Here is a 25,673-nt window from a genome sequence, read left to right as displayed (position 1 = left end):
TTGAGGAATAGAAGCTCTGAGATCTGTTTGAGATTGTGACAGATTGTCTTGCACTTTCGTTCTTGAAATTTAGTGGTGTTGGTAGACTTAGCTATTAAAGCTGAAGAAATTGTTTTGGTGATCTAGGCTGGAATCCCCAGGGCCAAGAAACCTTGCACAGTGATTGCTTTTCTCTCTCTCTTCTTTTTTTTCTTTTTTTTTTTCTTCCTGGTTGAAGCAAAGCAGGTCTTTGATTGAGAAGTGTAACAGGTTTTAAAAAACATGACATTCTCTTCCTTCTCGCCCTTTCCCTGTCACTCCCACAGTCATGGAAGCATACCTCCTCTGTTGAATTGCTGTTGTGGTTAATAGTTCTCACTGTTGAAAAATCAACTTAATGCTGTCTTCAGTTTGTCCAGCTGCAGTTTGCTAGCCTTGAGAACTTGATGTATCTTCTGTGGAATATAAAGAAGCTGTCTGTTACTAGAATTTTTTTTCAACCCTGAATCATATTTTGTATTTTGTGCACTAAATGAGGTGTGGATGTGCAGCACTAAAGTAGACTGTTTAGATTGCACGGGCTAAATTACTCCGTTTCCTACTATGCTTGTGTGAACGTGTGATCTACTAGACATAAAATCTGCTAGGCTTCCATTCATTGTTGTATTGAGTCTGGACGGCTTTTATGGTCTCATTCCAAATGGGGATATAAAATAAGGTGTTAAAAATAGAATTCTTAGAAATTTATCTTCAGATTTCATCTTACATATTCTCTCCCTGTTTCAGTAGGAATTACATGTCCAGTAATGAACTGTGGTTTTCTTATTTTTCAAATTTCATAGGTTTAAAAACGTGATATTTGAAATCGGTCCAACAGAAGAAGTAGGAGATTTCGAGGTAAAAGCAAAATTCATGGGGGTACAGATGGAAACATTTATGTTACATTATCAGGTAAGAACTGTCCTGGCGTAAGTTGCACTTGCCAGACTGCGTCAAAATAATAATGACATGTTTTCTGCCTGAACAGTCTGGAGAATGCTCTCAAAAACAACCCATTTGTTGCAGCCAAAACAGATGCAATGCAAATGAGGGGTTCAGACTACTTTTGTTTCTTTACTAATGAAAGCCTGATGTCAGTCTGTGTTCTTAGTTACACTTACATGTACACACACACAAAACGAACGCATGCATTTTCAACAAGTTCCTGCTACAGTGGAGAGATTGGGAGTCTGTGGTAGTGGTCAGCTGGGCTTGGGCGTGGCAGCTTCAGCCGATCATCATGTATCGGTATTCTTTCTGCCACCCTACACTTACTGGTTTCTTTAGCCATATGGTTCTTGGGAGTGCTCAACCGTTACTTGGGCCAGATTACTGGAAGGAACAGGCATACTGACTGACCTTTTCCCAAACAGTTCCCTGTTCTTCCTCCCACAGCAGTAGTGTTATGCCTGGTGTCTCTGTCCCCTTCTTCCGCTTCTGTCTCTGCCCACTCCTGACCCAACTTGAGTGTTGTTAGGCTTGTTAATTGTGGGTGCCTCAGGGGTCTTGAAACAGACTGTGTGCAGGAGCACCTTGCATTGCAGTAAGTCCATGCAACCTCTGGCTGCTGGGACGGACCGCTGCCTTGCGCATGCCATTCGTATGCACTGAGGACTCCCCCAGTTCATTCTGGTCCTAATCCATTGGAGCTGGTCGAGAACTTCTTGGTTCATGGGGCTGGCTACCCAAGGTCACTCGCTCCTCAGGCACATGTGTTGCTATTCCACTATGCGGTTGTAGCACTGCTTTGCAGAAAAAGCAGGTGTTCTGAGAGGGCAGCAATGAGGGAGCTGCCATTGGTCATCCAAGTATAGCTTTAACAGTGGCATTAGTTAAAAACACTTGCATTGCCATTGCCAAAAATTTTTACTGAAAGCAGCAGAAATAGCTTTATGATTGTTTACTCTAGCCTCACCTAGGCTGGCAGCTGCAGGAGGCAGATACGGGTTTTGGAATGCACACGTTTCCCTGCAGTAGCACTACCTGAATGCCTTCTCCAGTATGTATTGTTCAAGACTGGGCTTGCTGGAAGAAATTCATTGCTGAGATTAAATCAGTGCAGGGAGTCTTATTGCTCTGTCAGGTGCGTTGCTGGCAAGAGCAAAGTGTAACTAGAAATACTTCCTACATAAGCGCCGCAGAGACTGACTTGGCATCATGTACCTAGTTCTAACAGAGATGCCATTTCTTTCTTTGCCCTGGATTTCAGTGCTCTAAACCACCTCACTGATACCTGTGGCAATTAAGAATTTCAGAAAGTGATGCTGTGGAATGTTGTAATGTTTCATGGGTACATAATAAGGCACATGGGAGACCCTTTCTAAATGTTACAACAACTTTATGGCTACTGTGCAAATGAAAAGCCTGGAGATAGCTAGATCTGAAGTTTAACTTTCTTAGGATGGTCTTCTGTTCCTGTCCTCTTTTGTAATTTTTTTTTTTTTTAGTAAACACAGATTAAAACCTAAGATTTTAAATGCCTTAGAGCAACTTTGTCATGCAGTATGAGCAGATCTTTGAGTCTGTTATTTTTCTATCTTATGCCATGTACTTCATGATAAATATTACTCAGAAATCTACTGTACCGCAGGATCTTGTACATTCTATATATGCTCTTGAGGATTCTGAGTTCACAAAGGTATTCTCTTTGGTAGGATCTTTTGCAGCTGCAGTATGAAGGTGTCGCGGTCATGAAGTTGTTCGACAGAGCAAAAGTGAACGTCAACCTTCTGATCTTTCTCCTGAATAAGAAATTTTATGGAAAGTAACTGATCTCTGCCAGCAAGTCTGTGAAAGGGGAAATGAATAGAAACCTGCACATACAGCTTTAAATGATGTAGCTATGTATCAGTATATGCCCATGCTGTGCTAAAATATATCAAATGTATCATGAAGGAGGACTAAGAACCTCTTGTGAATTGACAACCCTGATTGAGTCTGCAGGGAGTTGGTTTCTTGTTTATTTATGATCTTTATCTTCAACTTTGAAGGTCCCCTGAAAAGCAGTTAATTTAGAATGTATTTTCACATGGCGCTGGGGATTAAACTAATACTAGAGTATACTTAGGGCATCTTGATGCTTTATTTGCCTAATTATGTGCTTCATGAGGCTTAAATTCTTGTTGCCTGTGCAAAGAGAAAGCCAGCACTGTACAGTGGTTGGTTTGCCTCTTCCTGAAAGCAAAAAAGGGTTGCAGATTGTTTTCAGACTCCAATTATTCTCTAACAAAAATGACCAAAATAAAAAATGGTCAAGATCCAAGTTACCCATTTGTTTGCGAGCTTGGGAATCAGTAAACATCATAAATGGTTGCTAAACTATTTGTGATTATGTGCTATAGCCACATAGAACAGCTTTAGTGTCTCATTTTTCTTGATTTGTTTCTGTTTATCACACTGTAATAATTTACAGATGTCCCCTTAAATAGAGGGACCATGGAATGTATTTACTACTGCTTACAGATGAAAAGAAGCCTTTTGGGGAAGGGGATGGAAACTTAAAAAATTTCTTGAGACATGTTAACTTTTAATGTTGCTTGCAAAGCGTTTTTAATGTAAAAATACACCCCCTACCCCGGTTTAGAGCAATGTTTTATATATCTGTATCTGATGCAATAAATGTTAGGCTCTACTTGCAGACTTGTCAAAGGAAGACGACTATCTTAAATAGGTTAGCTTTTAAAAAGTTAATTTTTTCTCGCTATACTCGAAGTTCCCATTTCTTTTACTATTTGTGGTAGTGCTGGCTGTTCTGCTATATCCAATAAAAATGCAGAGACTCTTTAAAAAAAAAAAAATCTGACCTTTAAATTCGTCAGTTGCTTCAGCTCTCCCCACAGTTTTTTTTGTTAACGTTTTTATTTTTTAAAAAAAGGGTGTATCTTTTAAGAGCAAATTTCAAGTCACTGATAGGTCACTTGCGTTGTTTGTTCAGATTACTGAGCTTAATTGAACTGCTTTATCTCTGATCTACGCTGAATTAGTTATTTTAGCTTAGATCTTTTTTTCTCGTGAAAGACACTTACAGTATTTGAAATGGCTACATCCTTGAGGAAGACTTTTCTGCAGTCCTCTTGGAAGCAAATACTTATTTCTGTTTCTTAGTGTCTGACTTTATTTAAACATATTTTAATGTTGATGTATGCATTGTCCAACCCAGTAACAAAAATTACTTGCCAAACCCAAGAAAGATCCTTACGGTCATCTGAAATAGAGCGGGAGATTTCCACTGGAATCTGACAAAGAGGTCTGAAATGGGATAAAGGTCTTGTCTTGGGGTTTTTTGTATTTGATTGGGTTGTGTTTTTGCTTTGGTTCGTTTTTTTTCCTGCCTCTGAATTTGCTGTATTGTAGAAGGACTTAAAAATGAAATCCTTTGATTTGGGCATGAACAAATCAACATTTGTAGAATTGTTAATAGTGGAACGTTATAAATGATTGTTAGGAAAATGCATCTGTACTCTGCAACCTCTTGAGCCACAGGGTTTAATCATCCCCTACGCTTTTTTCTAAAAAAATGAATACTTTTAATACTTTTTTTTCTGCCAAGTAGATTTCAACTATAACCCAACTGGGATTTGGGGACAAAGTAATGAGGTGTTGCAGGCCAGTGTAGTTACCTGTGGGGAAAGCATCCTTACTATGTGATTTACAGTAATTCCCATGTTGCCTACACCTATTGAAAAAACAGGTTTTTGGCAAAAATTGGAAAAAAAACAAAACCCAAACCAAAAAAACCCCAAACAAATTGATTCTTTGAAAATAATCTTAAAAATGGGAATCTACTAATTTTAGCTGAGCAACAGTGTGGAACTGTGGAGGGTTTTTTAAAAGGAAAAGCTCTATTTAAAGATTGAATCTCAGTGCTTAATTATATGTATTTTATAATTTATTGGTGGCTTAGCTTTGCTTACTCCATTACACTACTGGATCTACCATGGGAGTAGCGACAAGTATGAAGTGTGTCTTCTTTCTTTCCTGTTGAAATTTGCCTTTGTAACTCAAGTAATTTGTCCCCATGGGTGTTGTGAGAACTCCTGACTGCAGGCAGCAGCCACGAACACGCAGCTGGGCCCTAGGCACAGTGCTGCGGCAGCATGGGAAACCACCGTGGCTCCAGAGTTCTCCCACCTCCCCTGTGAGTCAGTCCTGGCCTTTCTCGTGCGTGCGGGGATGGCCATAGTGCGATGAAACATAACGGATGACATGACACAACTGGGGTGGAGGTGCGGACCTCTCCACATCACTGCATGCACCCTGCCCTGGGGACCTCCCTGTGACCTCCAACCCTCCCAGAATGCTCTAGCCCCATCCTAGTAGGATGAGCACAAATCAGCCCTTGACTTCTCCCCTTTCATGCTGGTTTTTTTTCTAGCAGAGCCCTTGATTTCTGAGTCTGCAAGGTGGAGTGGGGTGGGCGAGGAAGCCCAATCTGGGGCTCGGGAGAAAGGCAAATCCACCTGGATTTATGCAGCTGGAAAGCAATAAAAAAAACATTTTCATGGACAAAACTAAAAGCAAAAAGCAACAGTTTTTAGGCTGTGGAAAAGAGCTGGAAAAAAAAACAAAGTTGAGTTTTGGAAAAACGAAAACCCACAATTTTTATGTCATAGAAAAGCAAGACACCCCACCCCAAATTTGGGGAAAAATTTGGGTGAAACACTAGGGGTTATCTGGCATAGGTTATCTAGCATGGGTCAGTTATCTAGAGTGGATTATCTGTTGTACATTATCTCTGAGTTACCTGCTGTGGATTATTCCTGGTGGGCTCCCTGATGTACGTCATCCCCATGCATGTTCCCTTATGCACATTTCTATCCACATGTTCTTTCCCACCCCCACCCCCCCCGCCCTTATTCTACAGCGCCCCCTCCATAATCCCTCTGCCTGCAGACCCTCTGGGTGCTGGCTGCACCCTCTCACCTGTCCATTGCCCCCCACCCAAACTCTGACACTCCCCACCTTTCCCTGCACCCCACTCCCACCCCAGTCTGCCTCCTGTATTTGGATTTGTGCTGAAAACTGTTGATCACACAGGGATGTGTTAGTTATTGTTGAGCAGTGCTTATACAGTGTCAAGGGCTGTTCTGCTTCTCACCCAGCCCTGCCAGTGAGTGGGTTGGGGGAGCAGAGAAAGTTGGTATAGCTGACCTCAACTGACTAAAGGGATATTCCAGAGCATGTGCTGTCATGTTCAGTAATAAAACTGGGGCAGGGGGGGAACATGACACGATGAGGGGAGGTTGAGGGGAGTGCCACTGCTCGGGGACTGGCTGGGTATTTGTCAGTTAGTGGTGAGCAATTGTTTTCATTTGTATCACTTGTCTGTCTTGTTTCCTCCCCCCCCCCCCCCCCCCCCCCCTTCCTTACAAGTTGTTGTGGGGGTGGTGTTTGTTGGGGGTGGTTGAACTGTGTTTTGTCTCAACCCACGAGTTTTTCTCACTTTTACCCTTCTGATTGTCTTTCTGAATCCCACTGGGGGGTGGCGGGTAATGAGTGAGCAGTTGTGTGGTGCTGAGTTGTTGGCTGGGTGTTAAACCACAACAGGAGGTTAGTTGCCGGCCCTGCCTGGCTAATGCTTTAGGCTCTCCGTGTTACTCCTACCAGCTTCATAGGCTGTCCTTGTTCTATGTTGCTGCTTTATCCTTTTGCTCCATAAGTTTGCCTTTTACTCATGCCATGCTAGCATACCTGTATCCCAACCTCTGGAAAGTAACTCTCCCAAAGACTAAGAGCAAAATGGCCACAGCAGTATGTACAGCGATTCCACCTCTCAAGGGACCCAGCAGGCCCCTTTCTCTTGCCTCTTCCTCTGTCGAGCTAGGCTGGAAAATCTGGTTGTTGCAGAAATTGCTACACCCTGTGCCTCCCTTCTTGGGTTGTTAGTTTTGCCCTGTGCAACTCCACGCAGGACACTGGCAGCCTGGAGAGCTTTACCAAGTCCGTCCTTTCTCTTTTTGGGCAGCAGCGGTTCTGCTATGGGGAGCTGCTTGCAAGGGGCTGGGGCAGCGACTGGCTACTGCACACTCCAGGTGGACTAAGGTGCTGTTCTCTGGGGACCTGCTGCGAGGAAAGCTGAGGTATGGTCTGCAAGGGAACTGTGCTCTGGTTGTAGCAGAAAAAGGCGCCTGTCACAGGCAGCCGCATATTGCTATGCACAGCTGTTGGGCAGGCATCTTGCTTGTTCAAGTAGAGGTGTATTTCTTGCCTTGCAGTCTTGATGGCAAAGCAGTGGCGGTTCAAGTTATGAAAGCCTTTTGACAGCAAGCAAGATGACAGATTTCTACTGGCACTGTATTTCAGCTGTGTTGCTAGCTGAAAATGGCTTGCAGGTCCAGAGATACTAATAATTCAGACCCCTCTAAAGAAACTTAGTGTTCCAGTGGCTGTTTTAAGGAGGCTGATTAGGCAGCCAAAGGAGTGGAGCTGCTTGCCTAACACAGTGGCAGAACAGCCTGTCTGGCCTACTAAGTATTGCATGTTGGAGGCAGTGAAGCACAACTGCGATGCTGGCTGGCAGAAGCGGCAGGGACTGTGGAGCATGCTCCTGTACAGAGCAAAGATGGAACCTCCAGGGCTCTGCGATCATCTAATATACCAACATGCCTCTTTGCTTTCCCTGTTTCGTGTCTAATTACTTTGTATGCCAGAGGGCATGGGGATAAGCAACATTGTGTGATGTCTCTTAGATAAGTGACAAGCCCTGCACTGGAGACCTTGTGAGTATGCAGGGTTAGGAGACAGCACAGAGGTGAGGAAAAGTGCCAACAGCACAACGGAGCCCAAGTATTGATCAGCTGCAGATCTGATGCGCATGGTTTTTTTCCCGCTAAACATAGCAGCCCGCGCATCTTTCAATCTTTCTCGCCTTCAGGCTATCGGTAGCTGCCGCGTTGGGGTAGTATGAACGGGGTTGAGATTCTAGTCACGGCTCAGCCCGCTAATGCTCAGGAAAGACTGATGCTGCCGCCTGGCGGTCGAGATGCGGTACTACAGCCGAGAGCCGCGGATGCGTCTTTTCGCCCTCGCTGCTGCCTCCCAGCGACCAAAGTTCGGCACTGCAGCCAGAGAGCTGCGCATGCGCAGCGAGGGGCTCTGACCGCTCGCTGCTGCCTCCCGGCGACCAAAAATCTGTACTGCAGCCCGGGAGGCGCGCATGCGCAGGGCCGCGCCGTGCTGCGCTCCCTGCTGCAGCCCGGCGACCAATATCGGCACTACAGCTCGGCAGCCGCGCATGCGTGGTGACGCTCCTCGCCGCCCTCGGTGCTGCCGCCCGGCGACCAAGAGTAGGTACTACAGCTGCGAAGCTGCACATGCACACTTGTGCTCTTCGCCGCGCTCTCTGCTGCCGCTTAGCGACAGATGTTCGGTCCTGCAGCTCGGCAGCCGCGCATGCGCGGTGGTGCCTACGTGACCCACGCTGCCGTCCGCCGGTAACAGCGATGCCGTTCTGCCATGCCTGCGCGCTCCTTGCCGCTTCCCGGTAAGGAAGCGCCGTTGTCGCGCCATGTGCGCAGTGTCGGTGGGTTCTCGGCGTGCAAAATGCGGCAGTGCAGCGCTGCTGCTGCCAGGTCGCTGCTGCTGCCTCAGGGCTGAAGCAGCATGGCGACTTACTGGGCACTGTTCCCGGTGGCGGGTGGGGGCCAGGGCCCCCAGTGAGGCGAGCGAGCCCCTTTGGTGGGCGCAGGGCTGTCTCCTGCCCGCAGGCAGCCCGGGGGTGGCTGGACGGGAAGCTTCAAATCACCCGCTGTGACCGGCTGCCGGCCTGCTGGAGGTGAGCAGGTCAGGGGAGCCCCAGGGAGTTACTGACCCCAGAGCCGATAGAAGGGAAGGGGGGAAGGAGGCAGACATCCCCCAGGCACAGACGCTGGGGGCCTGCCAGAGCCACCCCCGAGCCTCTCTTGTCCCTGTTCGGCCCGTGCAGCTGCCCCCAGTGCCAGCCCCTCCCCTGAAGGCCGCCCTGTAGCCCTAGGCTGCCCCCGAGCCCTGTCGGAGAGGCGGCAAGCTGGGCCTCAGGTGCACTGGATTCTCCCTTAAAGCTGGAGCCGTTAGCAGCAGCACAGGGACAGAGTGGCGTCTCCAGAAGCCCCTGCAGAAGGAGATAATTCGGCCAGGGGCAAACTATGGTATTCTTTCCCTCTCCCAGGTGTCATGGTGAGGATGCGGGTGTCCGTTCCTCCCCCTGGGGATAACATTGACTGCAGCTGCCTCAGGCTTGCATGGGTTGTCTCTTCCCTGCCTCGCTCTCCTCATGGCATGGCTGCCAAAAGGGACAGGCAGAGCGCTTACCGGCTGTGGACAGGAGCTGCCGTGGCCAAAGCCGGAGAGGCCAGAGAACAGTGACGAAGAAGAAGAAGAAACTGAAGGCTATCCAGCCGGCAGCTGCCTCCCACTACAGGGAAGAGAGATACTGCCTCTCTGGGTGAGGAGGGATCCCTCTTTGTAGTGTGCAGCAGGCCAGACAGCCAGTGTGCACCGCAAGGTCTGTATGCGTAACCCAAAGGATGGTACAGCCGCAATGGTGTGTCTAGGAAGTCTCATTTTGTAGCAGCTGTGAGATGCCCATGTATCCTCTTAGATGGAGGACAGCCAAGCAACAGGAGCTACAGAGGAGGAAAAGAGGAGAGAAGGAGAAACGAGCGTCTGACCTGTCAAATTCTCCTGCCAGCACCGAGAGCAATGTCTGCAGTGAGTCCCAGGCCCTCAGGGCCCTGGCTCACCTCTTGTGCATCCCGGGCCCTCCCTGTCTCTCTCATGGCTCCCTCTCTTTCTCATGCTGCTGTGACTTTTTTTTCTTCCTATATTGCTCCTCTCATCTCTATTCTTCTGTCCTGCTCCCTCTTCCTCTCACCCTTTCTCTCCTTCTACTGTTCCCACTTCTTTTTCTTTCTGTGCTTTTTCCCTGCTCCTTCTCCCTCCTTTTTTTCATCGTCTGTGTCTCTGTCCTGCAGCCCATTGCTGTTTTTCCCTTTTCCATCTCTTTGTCCTGGTCTGCATCAATCTCTTTTTTTCCTCCACTATTCTCTGGCCTGCTCCCTGGTGTTCTTTTCCTCTCTGAACCTATACGTGCCGCTCCATGTCCCTGCCTTCCTCTCTCTCTCCTTCCTTCTTTTTCTTTCTCTCTCTGTATCCATTTGTCTTGCTCACTGTAGCTGGGGTTTTTTTCATTCTGTATGTCACTGTCCCTGTCCCCCTTCTTGTTCCGCTCTTATTCTCTGTGATCCTCTGTGCTGCTCCCCTTCCCTATTATTTATTGCTTCACCTTTCTGTCGCTGTTTTTTCTCGTGCTCTGCTTCTCTGTCATTATCTCTTTTGGTTTCGTTTGCTCTCTGTCTCAGCATCCTGCTCCCTGTTCTCTTTTGCAGTGTCCCACTTTCTGGCTGCCTGTGCCTCACCCGTCTTCTATATCCGTCTGTCCTTTGTCTTGTCTTTCCTCATCCCTCTGGCCTGCTACCCATCACTGCATTTTTTTCTTTCTCCGTCTCTGCTGCGGTTCCTGTCCCTTTCCTCATATCCTCTCTGTCCTCTATCCTCTCCCCTAACTTTTTGTCTCTGTATCTCCATACGCTGCCTGTCCTATCGTTTCTCGCTATATCTCCCTGCTGGCCTCGCTGTCCCATTATCCCCCTCTATCCTGCTGCCTGGCCTTTTTTTCTCATCCTGCAGGCCATCACCAGTTTTTCTTTCTCTGTCTCTTTGACCTGATCTGCTTGTCTCTCTTTTTTTTCCCCTCAGTCCCTCTGCCTTGTTCCGCATCCTTTGCTCTTCCTCCCTCACATATTCCTTATTCCTCTTACTAAATGTGTCTCTCTTTCCCTCTGTCCTGCTCCCTGACTCTGTTTTTGTTCTGCCGTGTCCCTGCAGGGCTTCTCATCCCTTTGACGTTGATTTCTCCATCTCGCTGTCCTTTTCTTTCTACCTTTCTTTCTTTGTCCCTCAGTCCTTCTTCATCTTAGTTTTCTCTTTCTGTTCCTCTGTCCTGCGCCCCATCGCTGTATTTTTGTTCTCTGTATCTGCTGCTCCGGTAACGACTGCCAAGTCATCCCAGGGGAAGGGTGAGCGTACGGGCACTGAGCCTCAGAGCAGACTCGCTCCCGGGACTTAGACACATTAATGAATAAACGCTTGCCGTCTCCTTTGTGCTTGTGGCTGCGTTTGCAGTCCTGTGTGCTTGGTGAGTGGCTGTCACAGCATCCAGGGGAGCTGGTTATGTAGTGGGTGTGAGGGGCTGTGGCCACAGTTGTGGGCTGGGGCTGGAGGAGCAGCTGTGGGCTGGGGCTGGAGGAGCCCCCCGGGGCAGGGAGCAGTGAGGCTGGCGGCCCCTCTGTGTAAAAGGGCTGCAGCCCCAGGGATGATGATGCTGGGGCACACCTGCCCGAGAGTGTCCTCGAGCTGCCAGGACGTTTCCCACTGACGGGCTGGCCATCAGTTGGAGTTGGGCCCCATCAGGGCAGCTCCGAGGGATTTGCTGAGAGCTCGTGGAGAGGGAGCACGAAGAGGGGCAGGAAGCAGCTGCCCCCACCCTCTGGGCACATGGAGGCCTTCCCACCCCCCTGGAAAAGGCACCGTCTGCCTCCCCAACTCACCAAAACCCCTCCAGCCCTGCTCGGCCCATGCAGCTGCCCCCAGCTCCGGCACCTCCCTTGAAGCCTGTCCCATAGCCATTGGGACACAAACCGCGTCCTCATGGCAGCAAGCTGGCCCTTGAATATGCTTTATTGCACCATAAATGCAGGTGCCGTTAGCATCAGCTTGGGGAAAGAGCGGCGTCTCCAGTAGCTCCTGCAGAAGGAGGGGTTCCTGCCTGAGGAGAGCTGCAGTCATCACTGTGGATAACAGTTGCTTGTTCTTTCCCTTTCCCAGAGGCAGCAGTGAGGACTTGGTTGTCGGCTCCTCTCCGGGGATGTTGAGTGCGTCTGGCTCAGGTTTGTGTGGGTCGCCTTTGGCCTCGGTCTCCTAGTGGTGTAGTCGGAAAGGGCCATCTGGACACATACTGGCTGTGGTCTGGAGCTGCTGCGGCTGAAGCTGGAGAGGCCAGAGAAAGGTAATGCAGCCAAAGAACAAAATAAAGAGGACCCATCCAGCAGCTGCCTGTAGCTGCAGCCTGCCTCTCCGGGTGAGGAAGGATCCCTCTTAGTGCAGTCCTTGGCACGTCTGATCGCCAACATGTACGGCAGGGTCTGTATGCTAACAAAAAGCACAGTACGGCTGTGTGGCGTACGCAGCCTGATGCGTGTGCATCTGGGAAGCCTCATGCTGTGAGAGCTGTAAGATGCCAATCTATCCTTTTGGGTGGATGACAGTCAAGTACCCAGAGCTACAGAAGAGGAAGGGAGGGGGAGAGACAGACGAAGATGAGCCCAAACTGTCAAATCCTCCCAGCGGCTCCGAGAGTGGGAGCTGCGGTGAGTCTTGGACCCTTGGGGCCATCTTGCCCCTTTACTGCATCCCAGTCCCTCCCTGCCTCTCCCTCCTGCCCTTTCTCTTATCGCTGTCATATTTTCTGCTGCTCTGCATCTCCCCCTCTCTTGTTTTCCAAGTCCCCCTCTTTCTCTGTCATTCTACCTCTCAGTTTTCATTTTCTCTCTATGCTTCTGTCTTGTTCCCTGTCCCTCTTTTTTTTTTTTTTTTTTTTTTCTTTTAATCCTTGTCATGGTTTAACCCCAGCCAGCAACTAAGCCCCATGCAGCCGCTCGCTCGCTCCCCCCTGGCGGGATGGGGGAGAGAATCAGAAGGGTGAAAGTGAGTAACCTCATGGGTTGAGATAAAGACAGTTTAATAGATAAAGCAAAAGCCGCACATGCAAGCAAAGCAAAACGAGGAATTCATTCACCGCTTCCCATCATCAGGCAGGTGTTCAGCCATCTCCAGGGAAGCGGGGCTCCATCGCGTGTGACGGTCACTTGCTGGCTGGGGCTAAACCACGACAGGAAGACAAGATGCCATAACTCCGAACGTGTCCCACTTCCTCCTTCTTCTCCCCAGTTTATATACCGAGCATGATGTCATATGGTATGCAATATCCCTTTGGCCAGTTTGGGTCAGCTGTCCTGGCTGTGTCCCCTCCCAGCTTCCCACGCACTCCCTGCCTCCTCGCTGGCCGGCCAGCATGAGAAGCTGGGCTGTCCTTAACTGCTTAGCAACTGAAAACATCAATAATGTTACCAACATTATTTTCATCTTTTCATCCCCCTCCCCCTCCCCGTCTGGCTCCATGTCCCTATTTTTTAATTCCTCTTTCTCTGCCCTGTATTCTAGAGATACTTTTTCTTTCTTAGATTCTCTCGTTCCAGGTCCCCGTCCCTGTGTTGTAATGTCTTCCCTCTCTGTCCCATAGCCCCTTTTCCTCTTCATTGTTCTCTGTCTGGCTCCCTGTCCCTATCCTTTAATTCCTCTCCCTCTCCCCTTTAGCTCATCAAGGCTTTTTGGTATTTCTCAGTCTGTCCACCTCGCTCTCCCCTTTTCTAAGTTCCTCCACCCTGTGGCCCATCACTGTTGGTTGTTTTTCTCCATCTTTTCCGGTCTGGTTCCCTCGCCCTTCCTCCTCTGTGCCCTGTAGCCCATCACTATTGTTTTTTTCCCCTCTGTCTCTCCCTGGGGCTCTTTCCCTATTTTTCATTACCCCTACTTGCCCTGCAGCCGATTGCTTTTGTATTGGGTTTACATGGAAGGGTTTTGTTAGCTGGGGGTGGAGGCAGGGGCTGCAGGGGTGGGTTGTGTGAGAAGACACCAGGAGTTGCCCCCATGTTGGGCACAGCCAGTTCCTGCTCCAAGGCGTATCTGCTGCTGGTCAAGCTGAACCCATCAGCAATGCTCGTGGTGCCTCTGGGATGCTGTTTTTAAGAAGGGCTAAAAAACGCCATGCAGAAACTGTGATAGAGAAAATGTGACTGTGAAATGGCCCTGCGGACACTGAGGTCAGTGAAGATGAAGGAGGAGGAGGTGCTTCAGGCATCGGAGCAGAGATTGCCCTGCAGCCCATGGTGAAGACCACGCTGATGTAGGTTGTCCCTTTGCATCCCATGGAGGTCCACAGTGGAGCAGATGCCCACAATGGAGGACCCCACGCTGGAGTAGGTGGATGTGCCTGAAGGAGGCTGTGACCCCGTGGAGAACTGTGCTGGAGCAGGCTGCTGGCAGTACCTGTGGCCCCATGGAGAGGAGCACACTCCAGAACAGTTTTCTGGCAGGACCTGTGGCCCCATGGGAGGGACCCCATGCTGGAGCAGAAGCAGAGCATGAGGAGGAAGGAGTGGCAGAGACAACATGCGATGAACTGACTGCAGCCCCTGCTCCCTGTCCCCCTGTGCTGCTCAGGTGGAGGAGGTAGAGAAGTCAGGAATGAAGATGAGCCCAGTGAAAAAGAGAGGGGTGGGGGGAGGTTTGTTGTTTGGGGTTTTTTTTAGATTTGTTCTTATTTCTCATTACACCACTCTAATTTTGATTGACAATGAATTAAATTACTTTCCCCAAGTCGAGTCTGTTTTGCCTGTGACAGTAACTGATGAGCGATCTCTTTATCCTTATCTAAACCCACAAGCTTTTTTGTTGTATTTTCTCCCCTTTCTTGTTGAGGAGGGGGAGCGATAGAGAAGCTTGGGGGGCACCTGGCAGCCAGCCAAGGTCATCCCCGCTTCTTTCAGGCTCCCTGTCCCTTCCCTACTTTTTAGTTCATGCCTGTTACTGGTACCCCACTGCTTTGGAAACTTTCTACCTGTCCATCCCTATTTTTTAAATTCTTGCATATGTTTCTTGAACCCAGTCACTTTCTACTTTTTCTTCCTGCCTTTCCCTCTTTCTGTCTCCCTGACCTAATTTTAATTTCTTGTCTGTGTTTCTTGTACCCTGTTGCATTTCCTCCCTACGTCTCCCTCTATGCAGCTCCAGGTACCTGTTTTTTAATTGTTGTCTATGATTCTTGTATCCTGTTGCTTTTAAAATTTTCTACGTCTCCCTCAATCCATCTCCCTGTCTCTAAGTCTTAATTCCTTTCTCTCTGTGCTGTACCGCATCACTTTTTTTTCCCCCTTACATCTCTCTATCTCCCTGTCCCTATTTGTTAGTTATTGCCTATGTTTCTTGCACCCTGTTGCTTTTTGACATTTTTCTTCCTATGTCTGCCTCTATCCCACTCCTTGTTCCTATTTTTCATTTCTTGCCTATGTTTCTTTTGCCCTATCACTCTCCCCAGCCCTTGTCTTGTCTCTATCTTGTTGTCTTGCTGGTCCCTTCTGCCTTTCTCTCTTGCTCCCTCTCTTATTTATTCTACCATCTCTCTGTCCTTTTTTCTTTTTTTTCTCAATCTCTCCACACTCCTCTCTCTACACTCTTGTCCTGCTCCCTGTCCCTCTCTTGTTTGCAGCATCCTGTTTTCTGGCTCCCTGTCCCACACCTCTTCTCTGTGTCCCTCTGTCCTTCCTCCTGTTGTCTCTTCCCTTTGTCTCCCTCTGCCCTGCTGCCTTTGGGCACTGAGCCTCGCAGCCGACTCGCTGCCTGGATTCCTGAGGTGCATTAATGAATAACCTTTTCCCGCCTCCTCTGTGCCCCCCCGGCTGGGGGCAGAGCTCGTGGCTCTGGACAGGTTCAGGGAAAGGGGCCCTGTGCTGTGGGGCTTTGGCCATGGACCCTGTTCCTGACGGGCTCCAGGTGTGGCTGGTGAGGCTGAGAGGGGGCTGGCCCTGCTGCTGCTGGGGCTCTGGCTGTAAAGGGGCTGCCTGGGCATGGCTGCCTGCAGAAGTCCGTGAAGGGGAACTGGCTGAGGAGGGAATCCAGGGGTGTACTGTAGGTAGGTGCCTCCAGCAACTAACAGGCAGTCCCTGCATCAAGGAGGGATCTCTCTGAGATGTCCTTGACAGAGCAGACCACCAGCATGTGATGCTGGGAGCTGAGTGCCTCCGTTGGCTATGTGCGTGAGTTGCTATGGATCGAGGAAGCCTTGCGGATGAGGAGCGTTGAGGCGTTCACTGTGCACTGCTGAGCAGGTGAGGGTCGGGCATGCGGCACTGCAGAGGAGGAAGGAGCAGAGGCAGAGGGAGAAACATCGGGGTGGTGAAGGTCTCCTGCCAGCACCAGGACCTGTGGTGAGTTATGCGTTCTCTCATGTGCCTTCCGATCCGCCTCTGCTGCCCTGCCCCAGACCTCTGCCTGCCTCCCTGCCTGTCCCTCTCTGGCCCACCTACCTGCCTGGCTCCCCGCAACTTGTTGCTCTTCTGCCGACTCTGCCCTGTACCATTTCACCTATTAATTTTTTTTCTATGTTTCCCTCTCTGTGGCACCCTGTCTCTGTTTTTTAATTCTTTGCTCTGTCTTGTACCCTGTTGCTTAAAAAATGTTCTCCGGTGTTTCCTTTCATCCATCTCCTTGTCCCTATTTTTTAATTATTTCCTGTGTTTCTTGTACCCCATTGCTTTTAAAATTTTCTTATTATGGTTCCTTCTATCCGTCTCTGTGTCCTTGTTTTTTTAATATTCCAGTGTTTTAATATTTAATTCCAGTAATTTAATAGTCCAATACCCCATCAGTATTTTAATTTTCTTTCTATGTTGTCCTCTGTCCATCTCCCTGTCCCTATATTTTAATTCTTGTCTAAGTTTCTTGTACTCAGTTGCTTTTTAAAATTCCTTCTACATTTCCCTCTATCTGGCTCCCTTTATTGATTTTTTTTTTTTTTTAATTTCATCTTTATATATCTTGTAGCTCATCGCTCTTCAGTTTCTCTTTCAAGAATTCCTTTTATTCAGTTCCCTTTGGCTAAATTTTAGTGCCTCACTTTCTTCCATATACCCTGTCACTTTTAAAGTTGTCTTTTAGTGTTTCCTCCCACAACTCTTTGGTCTCTACTTTTTTCCAGCCTAAATTGCCCTCCAGCCTTCACTGTTTTTCAGCCTCCACTTTTTTCTAGCCTCTCCTTGCCCTCTGGCCTTCCATACATTTTTGGCCTCCCACACCTTTTGTGGCCTCCAGCCCATTTTGGCCTCTCTTTTTTTCTGCCCTCTAGCTCCCCTTCAGCCTCCCCTTTTTTCTGGCCTCTCCCTCCCATTTTGGGTCTCAAATTTTTTTCTTGCCTCCACTTGCCCTGCGGTGTCCCAGTCCTTTTTGGCACCCACTTTTTTTGGCTTCTACTTCTGTTCCAGCTTCTCACACCTTTTTACCCTCCCACTCCTTTTTAGCCTTCACTCCACATCCAGCCTCCCACACGTTTTCAGCCTCCGACCACTTTTCAGTCTCTTTCGGCTCTAGCCATCAGAACACTGTCTGTATGACCAGAACACCACAATAACTGTCCCGGAGGTAAGTCTCCAAGATCAAGGAGGACTTCTAGGACTGGAGGGGAGTCTCTAACGGCTGCAACACCATCTTTATGACTGGAACACCACTCTAGCCATTCGTCAGTTATGTCTCCATGATCCGGGAGAACTTTTGGGATTGGAGGGGACTCTCTAAGTGCTGGCACATCATCTCTATGATTGGAACACCACTCTAGCTGTCCCAGAAGTAGTTCTTCAGGATCCGAGAAGACTTCTGGGATTAGAGAAGACTTTCTAGCTGTGGGAACACCCTCTCTATGACCGGAACACCATTCTAGCCCTCCCATGGTATGTCTCCATAATCTGGGAAGACTTCTGGGATTGGACAGGTGTTGGGATCACCCTGCATGGCTCGACCTTAAGGAGAAGGAGCTGTGGCACTGAGAAGCTGGTAAACAGCTGGATATCTGCATGGCTTGGCCTTGAGGAGAAGGAGCTGTGGTAAACAACTAAGAAGAAGTGAGGAAAACAGGAACACCTGCAAGCAGCGAATCCTGACTGTGAGAGGCGCGTAGACAGCGCGTGATATTTTGTATATAGCCAATTGCAATAGTGTGTGTAACAAGTTGTAACCAATCATGAGTGTGTGCGCAGTGACTAAGCGAAAATTATGATATATATTGGAGTCAGAGAAGACAATAAACGGCTTCGGAATATAACTCTCATAGAGTTGTGAAGTCCATCCTTCTCCCGCAACTGGTGACCGTGACGTGATACAATCTCTGGGATCTCATCGTTGAACACCGGTCGAGCGCAGAGGACGCCGCGGGAGAAGCCCGGTTGGAAGAATTGCAGTCAGCGGGACTGACGCAAGGAAAAAGAAAAAGGAATACGTTGCAACGGAGAAGCACCCAGCGAGGTGAGGTGAGCAACCGGGGCGGCATGGGGAAGAACACATCGCATGAAGAAGGGGCGCTAGTCAGACTCCTGCTGCATATGCTCTCTAAGAGAGGACTGAAATATGATGAATATACACTTAGAAGACTCCTAATTTGGTGCTGAAAGAAAGGGTACCCCGCCAATCCGTCTGTGGCATTTAAGGCAGAGACGTGGGAGGAGATAGGAAAAATGTTATGGGAGCATATTGAGAATGGAGATAAAACCGCCGCAGAGTTAGTGACGGCATGGGAATTGATATTAATCACATTAAAAACCTTGAAGGCAGAGAGAAAAGCTGCAGCTGGTATGGAGGAGGCTGTTAAACCGCCTTCAACCAATCCCTTCTTAACCGAGTCAGAGGGTCCAGGACCTTCAGCGACTCCGACTGCACCTCCTGAGGGTGAACTGGCTGCATCAGATAAGTCAGAGAAACAGGTCTACAATGATATATGTGAGGGCAAGACGGGACAAAGTTGCCCAGAACAATGTACTCAATATTCCCCTGTGTGCTCATGTGAAAGATTGATGGGGCGGGCTTCACCACCCCGAAACCACCCAGACTTAACCGATCAAAAGCTGTAGTTTTGAAGGCCTCAGCCGAGCCCCTGCCACCTTTACGGCCCCCGTTGCCTGATAGCAGCGATGAAGGAGAAGAGCCTGTTGTAGAGACTATAGGGAGGCAAGAGCCTAGAATGAAAGGCGACCCTAGAGAGCGGTGGAAAGACGTATTTTTAGGAGTGATGAAAGACGAGGAAACAGAGTTACCAATGGCATCCCCCGTTAGTGTACAGCCTCACGGGCCCAATCGCTGGGACCCATTTAATTGGGACTTGATTAAGGAAGTGCAGTACAAAATTATGGCTTGCAATCACCTTTCACGCAAGCTCTATTAGATAACATATTCATGGGAATGGTTCTTACACCATGGGATTGTCGGCAGATGATAGATATGTTGTTGACACCAACCCAAAGGTTATTGTGGGCAGGCAGATGGTATAAACTCTGTAGGCAAGAAGCCTTGAAAAACCTGGAACGTCAAGACGGTGATCCGCTTCAGAACATTACTATGGAACAAATGACAGGCCAGGGACCATTTGTGGATGTTAGATTGCAAGCTCGGCTGCCTTTAGAAGCCTTGCAATTAGTTGGGCGACTAGCGTTGAATGCGTTGCAAACAGTCCCTGAGGAGGGAAAGAGGCAACCATCTTGCACTCAAATTAGACAAGGGAGAGATGAACCATATATGTCTTTTGTTAATTGTCTGAGAGACGCTTTGAATAAAGTGTATACCAATGAAGACACAAAACTAGCAGTGTTGTTGAATTTAGTGGTAGAAAATGCTAATGTAGATTGTAAAAGAATTTTGTTAACTTTGCCAAAAGAAGCAACGTTAGTACAAATGGTAGAGGCCTGCAACAGAGTAGGCTCTGCCACACATCAGGCAGAAACACTCGCAAGTGCCTTTGCAGCAGCAATTAAGGAGAGGGAAAAGGAAAAGGGGAAAAAGGGGAGAAAAAATGTTTTCATTGTGGAAAACCAGGCTATTTTAGAGCTCAGTGCAAGGCCACAAGGAAAGGACCTAGCCGGATTGAGACAGGTCATAAATCCTTCCAACAAGGACCCTTTCAGCAAGGAATAGGCCCAGCAGGAGCACCATGTAGTCGATGTCAAAAATTTGGTCATCAAGCCTCAGAATGCTGTTCAAAGTATCATCGGGATGGTATGAAATTGGGAAACAGGCGACCGAGCGCGAAGGCACCCCGCGCGATGACACAAATGGGGAAGCACCACCAGCTGCTTGGCAAGCCTTAGCGCCCAAACCAGAGGGAGCGCCGGAGTGGACGTGGTAACAACAGTAGAAGTTACTTTATGGGACACATCAGTTTATGATGTCCCAACTAATGCGAATGGACCATTAGGATATGGATTGAGTGCTTTGTTATTAGGACGATCTTCAGCAACAACGCAGGGACTTTTTGTTCTCCCTGGAGTCATTGACGCTTATTATACGGGAACCATCAAAGTAATGTTGTGGACTCCATCTCCTCCTGTTGCGGTTCCTGCAGGCACATGTATTGCACAATTGGTGCCTTTTACTGCTTCTGTACCTCAGGCAGCGCAATCAGTGAGGGGGAATGGAGGGTTTGGCTCAACAGGAAGACCACAAATCTTTCTAGCATTAGATATCAGCAGAAGAAAACCGACTTTGAAAATGAAGTTTAGGCATCCTGACCCCACCGTGCGACCGTGACAATGGACCATGGATATGTTAGTGGATACAGGAGCTGATGTGACCATAATCAGTCAGCGAGAGTGGCCGCCAGGCTGGCTGGCTCAGTCTCCAGCTTATGGACTTGTAAGGGTCGGTGGGTTTTCTGCAACACAACAGAGTGTAACAACCCTAACCTGTGAAAATCCAGATGGGCTAGTGTGTTCAGTATGACCCTATGTAGCCGCATTACCATTAAGTTTGCTTGGGCGGGATGTACTGAATCAAATGAATGTATCACTCTCTAGCAATCGGCAGGGTTTTCGGTAGTGGCCATTGAAACGTGACCTGTGCTCAAACTGGAATGGAAAACTGATGATCCAGTGTGGGTAAATCAATGGCCGCTGACTGCAGAAAAGGTCACCCACCTGGAAGCTTTGGTAAAAGAACAGCTAGAAAAAGGCCATATTGTGCCAACCACTAGTCCTTGGAACACACCTGTTTTTGTGATTCCAAAGAAAAGTGGAAAATGGAGATTATTACATGACTTGCGAGAAGTCAATAAGGTTATAGTGGACATGGGAGCCTTGCAACCAGGGCTACCATCTCCCTGTATTATACCGAAGTATTGGAAGCTTTTGATTATAGATCTCAAAGATTGCTTTTTTACAATCCCTCTGCATAAAGACGATGCCAAACATTTTGCATTCTCAGTCCCAAGTACAAACAAGGCGCAACCCGTGCAAAGATATCATTGGACAGTATTGCCACAAGGCATGAAAAATTCGCCCACGATGTGTCAAATTTATGTAAATTGGGCTTTACAGCCAATCAGAAAAAGGTGGCCTCAATATTTCATCTATCATTATATGGATGACATATTGTTGGCCGGTGATCAATTAAATCCGGAAGAAATGATCGGGGAGCTCGTTGAGCTTTTGAGGCAAAGTGGGCTGCAAGTGGCGCCGGAAAAGATACAAGCTGAAGCGCCTTGGAGGTACTTGGAGTGGATGATCACTGAAACGTCGGTGACCTCCCCAAAAGGTTGAATTAAGAATTCAGATTAAAACATTAAATGATGTACAAAAATTGGTAGGAGACGTTAACTGGATTCGACCTATTTGTGGGATCACAAACCAAGATATGGAGCCTTTGGTTCAGCTCTTGAGAGGGGATAGCAGGTTAAACTCTCCTCGACAATTGACCAAGGAAGCCCAGGAAGCAGTAGCAAACATTTCTGAAAAGGTAACTCAAGCATTTAGTTCTAGGATAGACCCCTCGATAGGGATCACTTTGGCAGTAATCAATCACGAGCGACATCCCTATGCGCTTATAATACAGTGGATAACAAAGCTAGAATCAAAAGCAGACCCATTGAGAATTTTAGAGTGGGTCTTTTTGCCTCAGCAGCACAGAAAAACCATCACCACGAAAGTAGAGTGTTTTGCAAATTTGATTATGAAAGGGCGCAACAGAATTATTGATATATCGGCAAAGGACCCGAAAATGATTTTAATACCATTACAACAAGAATATTTAACTTGGGCTTTGCAGCACTCTGTTCCCTTCCAAACTGCATTAGCAGGATTTGAAGGTGACATTCAGATTAATTATCCATCACACAAAATGTTTACCTTTTTTAAAAACCATGAAGTAGAAGAAAAATAAAAGTGTAGTCAATATCCAGTTCAAGGTGCTACAGTATTTACGGATGGTGGTGGGAAGACAGGCAAGGCAGCAATACTATGGCGAGAGCACGCAGAATGGAAAGAATGGGTACTTGTCGTGCCAGGATCCGTTCAAAAGGTAGAACTACAGGCAGTAATTGAAGCCTTTAAATTATGGTCTGAAGAACCTGTGAATATAATTACTGGTTGTAAAAGTTGAGTTGTGAAGTCCATCCTTCTCCCGCAGACAGGACTCTCTAAATGCCAGAGCATTGTCTCTATGACCAGAATGCCAGTCTAGCTGACCTGGAGGTACTTCTCTATGATCCGAGAGGCACTCCAGTCTCCCACTCCTTTTCAGCCTCCACTTTCTTCTGGCCCCTATTCACCCTCTTTGGGCTCCCACCCCTCTTTAGCCTCCACTTTGTTCTAGACTCTACTCACTTTCCAGTGTTGCACCCCTTTTTTTGGCCTACAGTTTCTTCTAGCCTCTACTCACCCCTCTTTGGCCTCCACTTTCTTCTGGGCTCTACTCGCCCTCTTTGGCCTCCCATCCCTCTTTGGCCTCCACTTTGTTCTAGACTCTATACACCCTACAGCTTCCCACCCTTTTTCAGCATCCACTTTTATTCTAGCCTCTGCTCACTCTCCAGTGTCGCAGCCCTTTTTCATCCTCCAATTTCTTCTGTCCTCTACTCAACTCTCTTTGTCCTCTACTATTTTCTAGCCTCTACTCACCCTTCGGCCTCGCAAGCCTCTTTGGCCTCACATGCCTCTTCAGCCTCCACTTTTCTCTAATGTCTACACACCCTTCGGCCTCCCATGCCTGTTCAGCCTCCACTCTATTCTGCCCTCTACTCACTCTCCATCCTCCCAATTGTTTTTGGCCTCCTACCCTTTTTTTCTGGCCTCTATTCACCCTCCAGCCTACATGCCTTGTTCAGTCTCTGATGCCTTTTTGGCATCCACTTTTTTCTGTTCTCTAATGGTCCTCTGGTCTTGCACAACTTTTCAGCTTCCCACGCCTTTTGGGTCTCCACTTTTTATATGGCCTCTACATGCATTACAGCCTACCACTCCTTTTTGGTACTTCTCTGTGATCAGAGAGGACTTCCTGGATTGGCGTGGACTCTCTAACCACTGGAACACTGTCTCTATGACCAGAATGCCACTCTAGCTGTCCTGGATGTATATATCCATGATGCACAAAGACTTCAGGGCTCGGAGGTGAATATCTACCATGGGAAAACCGTTTCTGTGACCGGAATGCCACCCTGCGGTCCCAGAGCTATGTCTCCATGATCTGGGAGGACTTCTGGGATCAAAGGCAACTCTCCAACCATGGGAAAACTGTCTCTATGGTCCAGAACGCTACTCTAGCTGTCCCAGAGGTATGTCTGCATACACCAGGATGATTTCTGGGATTGGAGGTAAGCCTCTAGTTGCGGGAAAACCACCTCTATGACTGGAATGCCACTCAAGCCATTTAGCAGGTAGGTCTCCATGATCTTGGTGAACTCCTAGAATTGGAGACAGCTCTCTAGCTGTGGGAACACTATCTCTATGACAGGAAGTACAGCCTAGCTGTCCTGGAGGTATGTCTCCATGATTAAGGAGGACATATGGGATAGGAGGGGATTCTGTAACTGCTGTTTTCAGCCTCCACTTTTTTCTGGCCTCTGCCTCCTCGCCAGCCTCCCACACCTTTGCAGCCTCCCACCCATTTTTAGGCCTCCACTTTTTTCTGGCCTCTACCTCCCCTCCAGCCTCCCACCCCTTTGCGGCCTCCCACCCCTTTTCGGCCTCCACTTTTTTCTGGCCTCTACCTCCCCTCCAGCCTCCCACACCTTTGCTGCCTCCCACTGCTTTTTGGCCTCTGTCAACTCTGTAGTCATTGGAATAACGTCTCTTTGTCCAGGACCCCCCTCTAGCCGTCCCAGTGGTATTCCTCTGTGACCGAGGAGTACATCTGGGATAGGAGGGGACTCTCTAACAGCTGGAACACCATTTCTATGCTTGGGACGCCACTCTAGCCATTCCCCAGGTATGTCTCCATGGTCCGGGAGAACTTCGAGATTGGAGGTGACTCTCTAACTGCGGGAATACTGTGTCTAGGACAGGAATGGCACTCTAGCTGTCACAGAAGTATGTCTCAAAGATCTGTGAGGAGCTCTGGGATCAGAGGGTAATCTCTAGCCAAGGAAAACAGTCTCTCTGACCAGAATGCCACTCTAGCTGTCCTGGAGGTATGTGTCTATGATCCCTGATGACTTCCGTGATCAGAGAGGCGCCTTCTGATTCTGTAGGTGCCAGAACACTGTCTCTGTGACCTGAACGCCACTCGAGAGGTTTTGCAGGTGTGTATCCATGATGTGGCAGGAATTCTGGGATCATAGGTGACTCTCTAGCTCCCAGAACAAAGTCTCTGCTACTGGAATGCCATTCTAGCCATCCTGGAGGTATTTCTCTATCATTTGGGAGGACTTCCTGGATTGGAGGGGCTGCTCTAGCCCCTGGAACACTACCTCTATGACAGGCATGCCACTCTAGCTGCCTGAGAGTTATGTTTCTATGATCCAGGAGGAAAGCTGTCTTTGGAGGGGAGTCTCTATCTGCCCAAACAGGGCCTGTGTGACCGCAACGCACATCTAGCCATCCAGGAGGTATGTCTCCATGACGTGGGAGGACTTCCAGGACTGGAGGGAACTCTACAGCTTTTTTTTCATCCCCGTGGCTGGAATGCCACTCTGGCCGTCTTGGATGTATATCTCCATGATGCGAGAGGACTTCTGGTATCGGAGGCAAGTAACTAACTGCGGGAAAACCGTCTCTGTGACAGGAATGCCACTCTAGCTGCAATGGTGGTATGCCTCCAGGATCCAGGAGGACTTCTGGGATCGTTTTCAACTCTCTAACCATGGGAAAAATTGTCTCTAAGGTCCAGAATACTAGCCTAGCCATCCGGGAGGTATGTCTCCGTGGTCCAGGAGGCTTTCTGGGATCGGACGTGATGGTCTAGTTGCGGGACCTCCAGCTCTATGACCAGAATGCCACTCAAGCCATTCAGCAGGTATGTCTCCATGATGCAGGAGGATTTCTGGGATCGGAGGCGACTCTCTGGCCATGGGAATACCATCCCTGTGCCCGGAATGCCACTCTAGCCCTCCTGGATGTATGTCTCCATGATCTGGGAGAACTTCTGGGTTTGGAGTGGAGTTTCTAGGTACTGGGACATATTCTATGCAACTGGAATGCCACTCTGGCTGTCTGGGAGGTATATCTGTATGATCTTCTTGGACTTCTGGGATCAGAAGCAACTCTTTAGCTGTGGGAACACTGTTACAATGATGGGGAGGCCTGTCTGGCCATCCTGGATGTATGTCTCTATGGTCTGGGAGGACTTCCGGGACTGGAGGGGACTCTATAGCTGCTGGAACATCGTCTCGATGGCCGGAATGCCACTGTGGCCATCCTGGATGTATATCGCCATGATGCGGGAGATAGCAGGTGACTAAGTAACCGTGGGAAAACCGTCTCTATGACGGGAATGCCCCTCTAGCCCTCCCAGAGGTATGCCTCCAGGATCCGGGAGGA

At 48.5% G+C, this 25,673-nt stretch overlaps 1 protein-coding gene across 1 annotated transcript in view; it reads left to right on the top strand.

The window, feature by feature from the left end:
• Nucleotides 1-3,127, top strand: part of IQGAP1 (IQ motif containing GTPase activating protein 1) — a gene marked incomplete at its 5' end in the record, with an annotated part of 59,190 nt that extends 56,063 nt beyond the window's left edge. The window contains 2 exons of the mRNA XM_082005021.1: nt 822-930; nt 2,673-3,127. Coding sequence (XP_081861147.1) covers nt 822-930; nt 2,673-2,786 — 223 coding nt within the window. The 3' untranslated portion in view covers nt 2,787-3,127. The remainder of the gene's footprint in view (nt 1-821; nt 931-2,672) is intronic.
• Between the last annotated feature and the right edge of the window lie 22,546 nt (nt 3,128-25,673).

The sequence above is a fragment of the Phaethon aethereus genome (genome assembly GCF_964289735.1).
Source record: "Phaethon aethereus genome assembly, chromosome: 12".
In the NCBI taxonomy this organism is placed as follows: Eukaryota; Metazoa; Chordata; class Aves; order Phaethontiformes; family Phaethontidae; genus Phaethon; species Phaethon aethereus.
The sequence above is the reverse complement of the archived record's forward strand: the minus strand, read 5'-3'. Positions and strand labels throughout refer to the sequence as shown.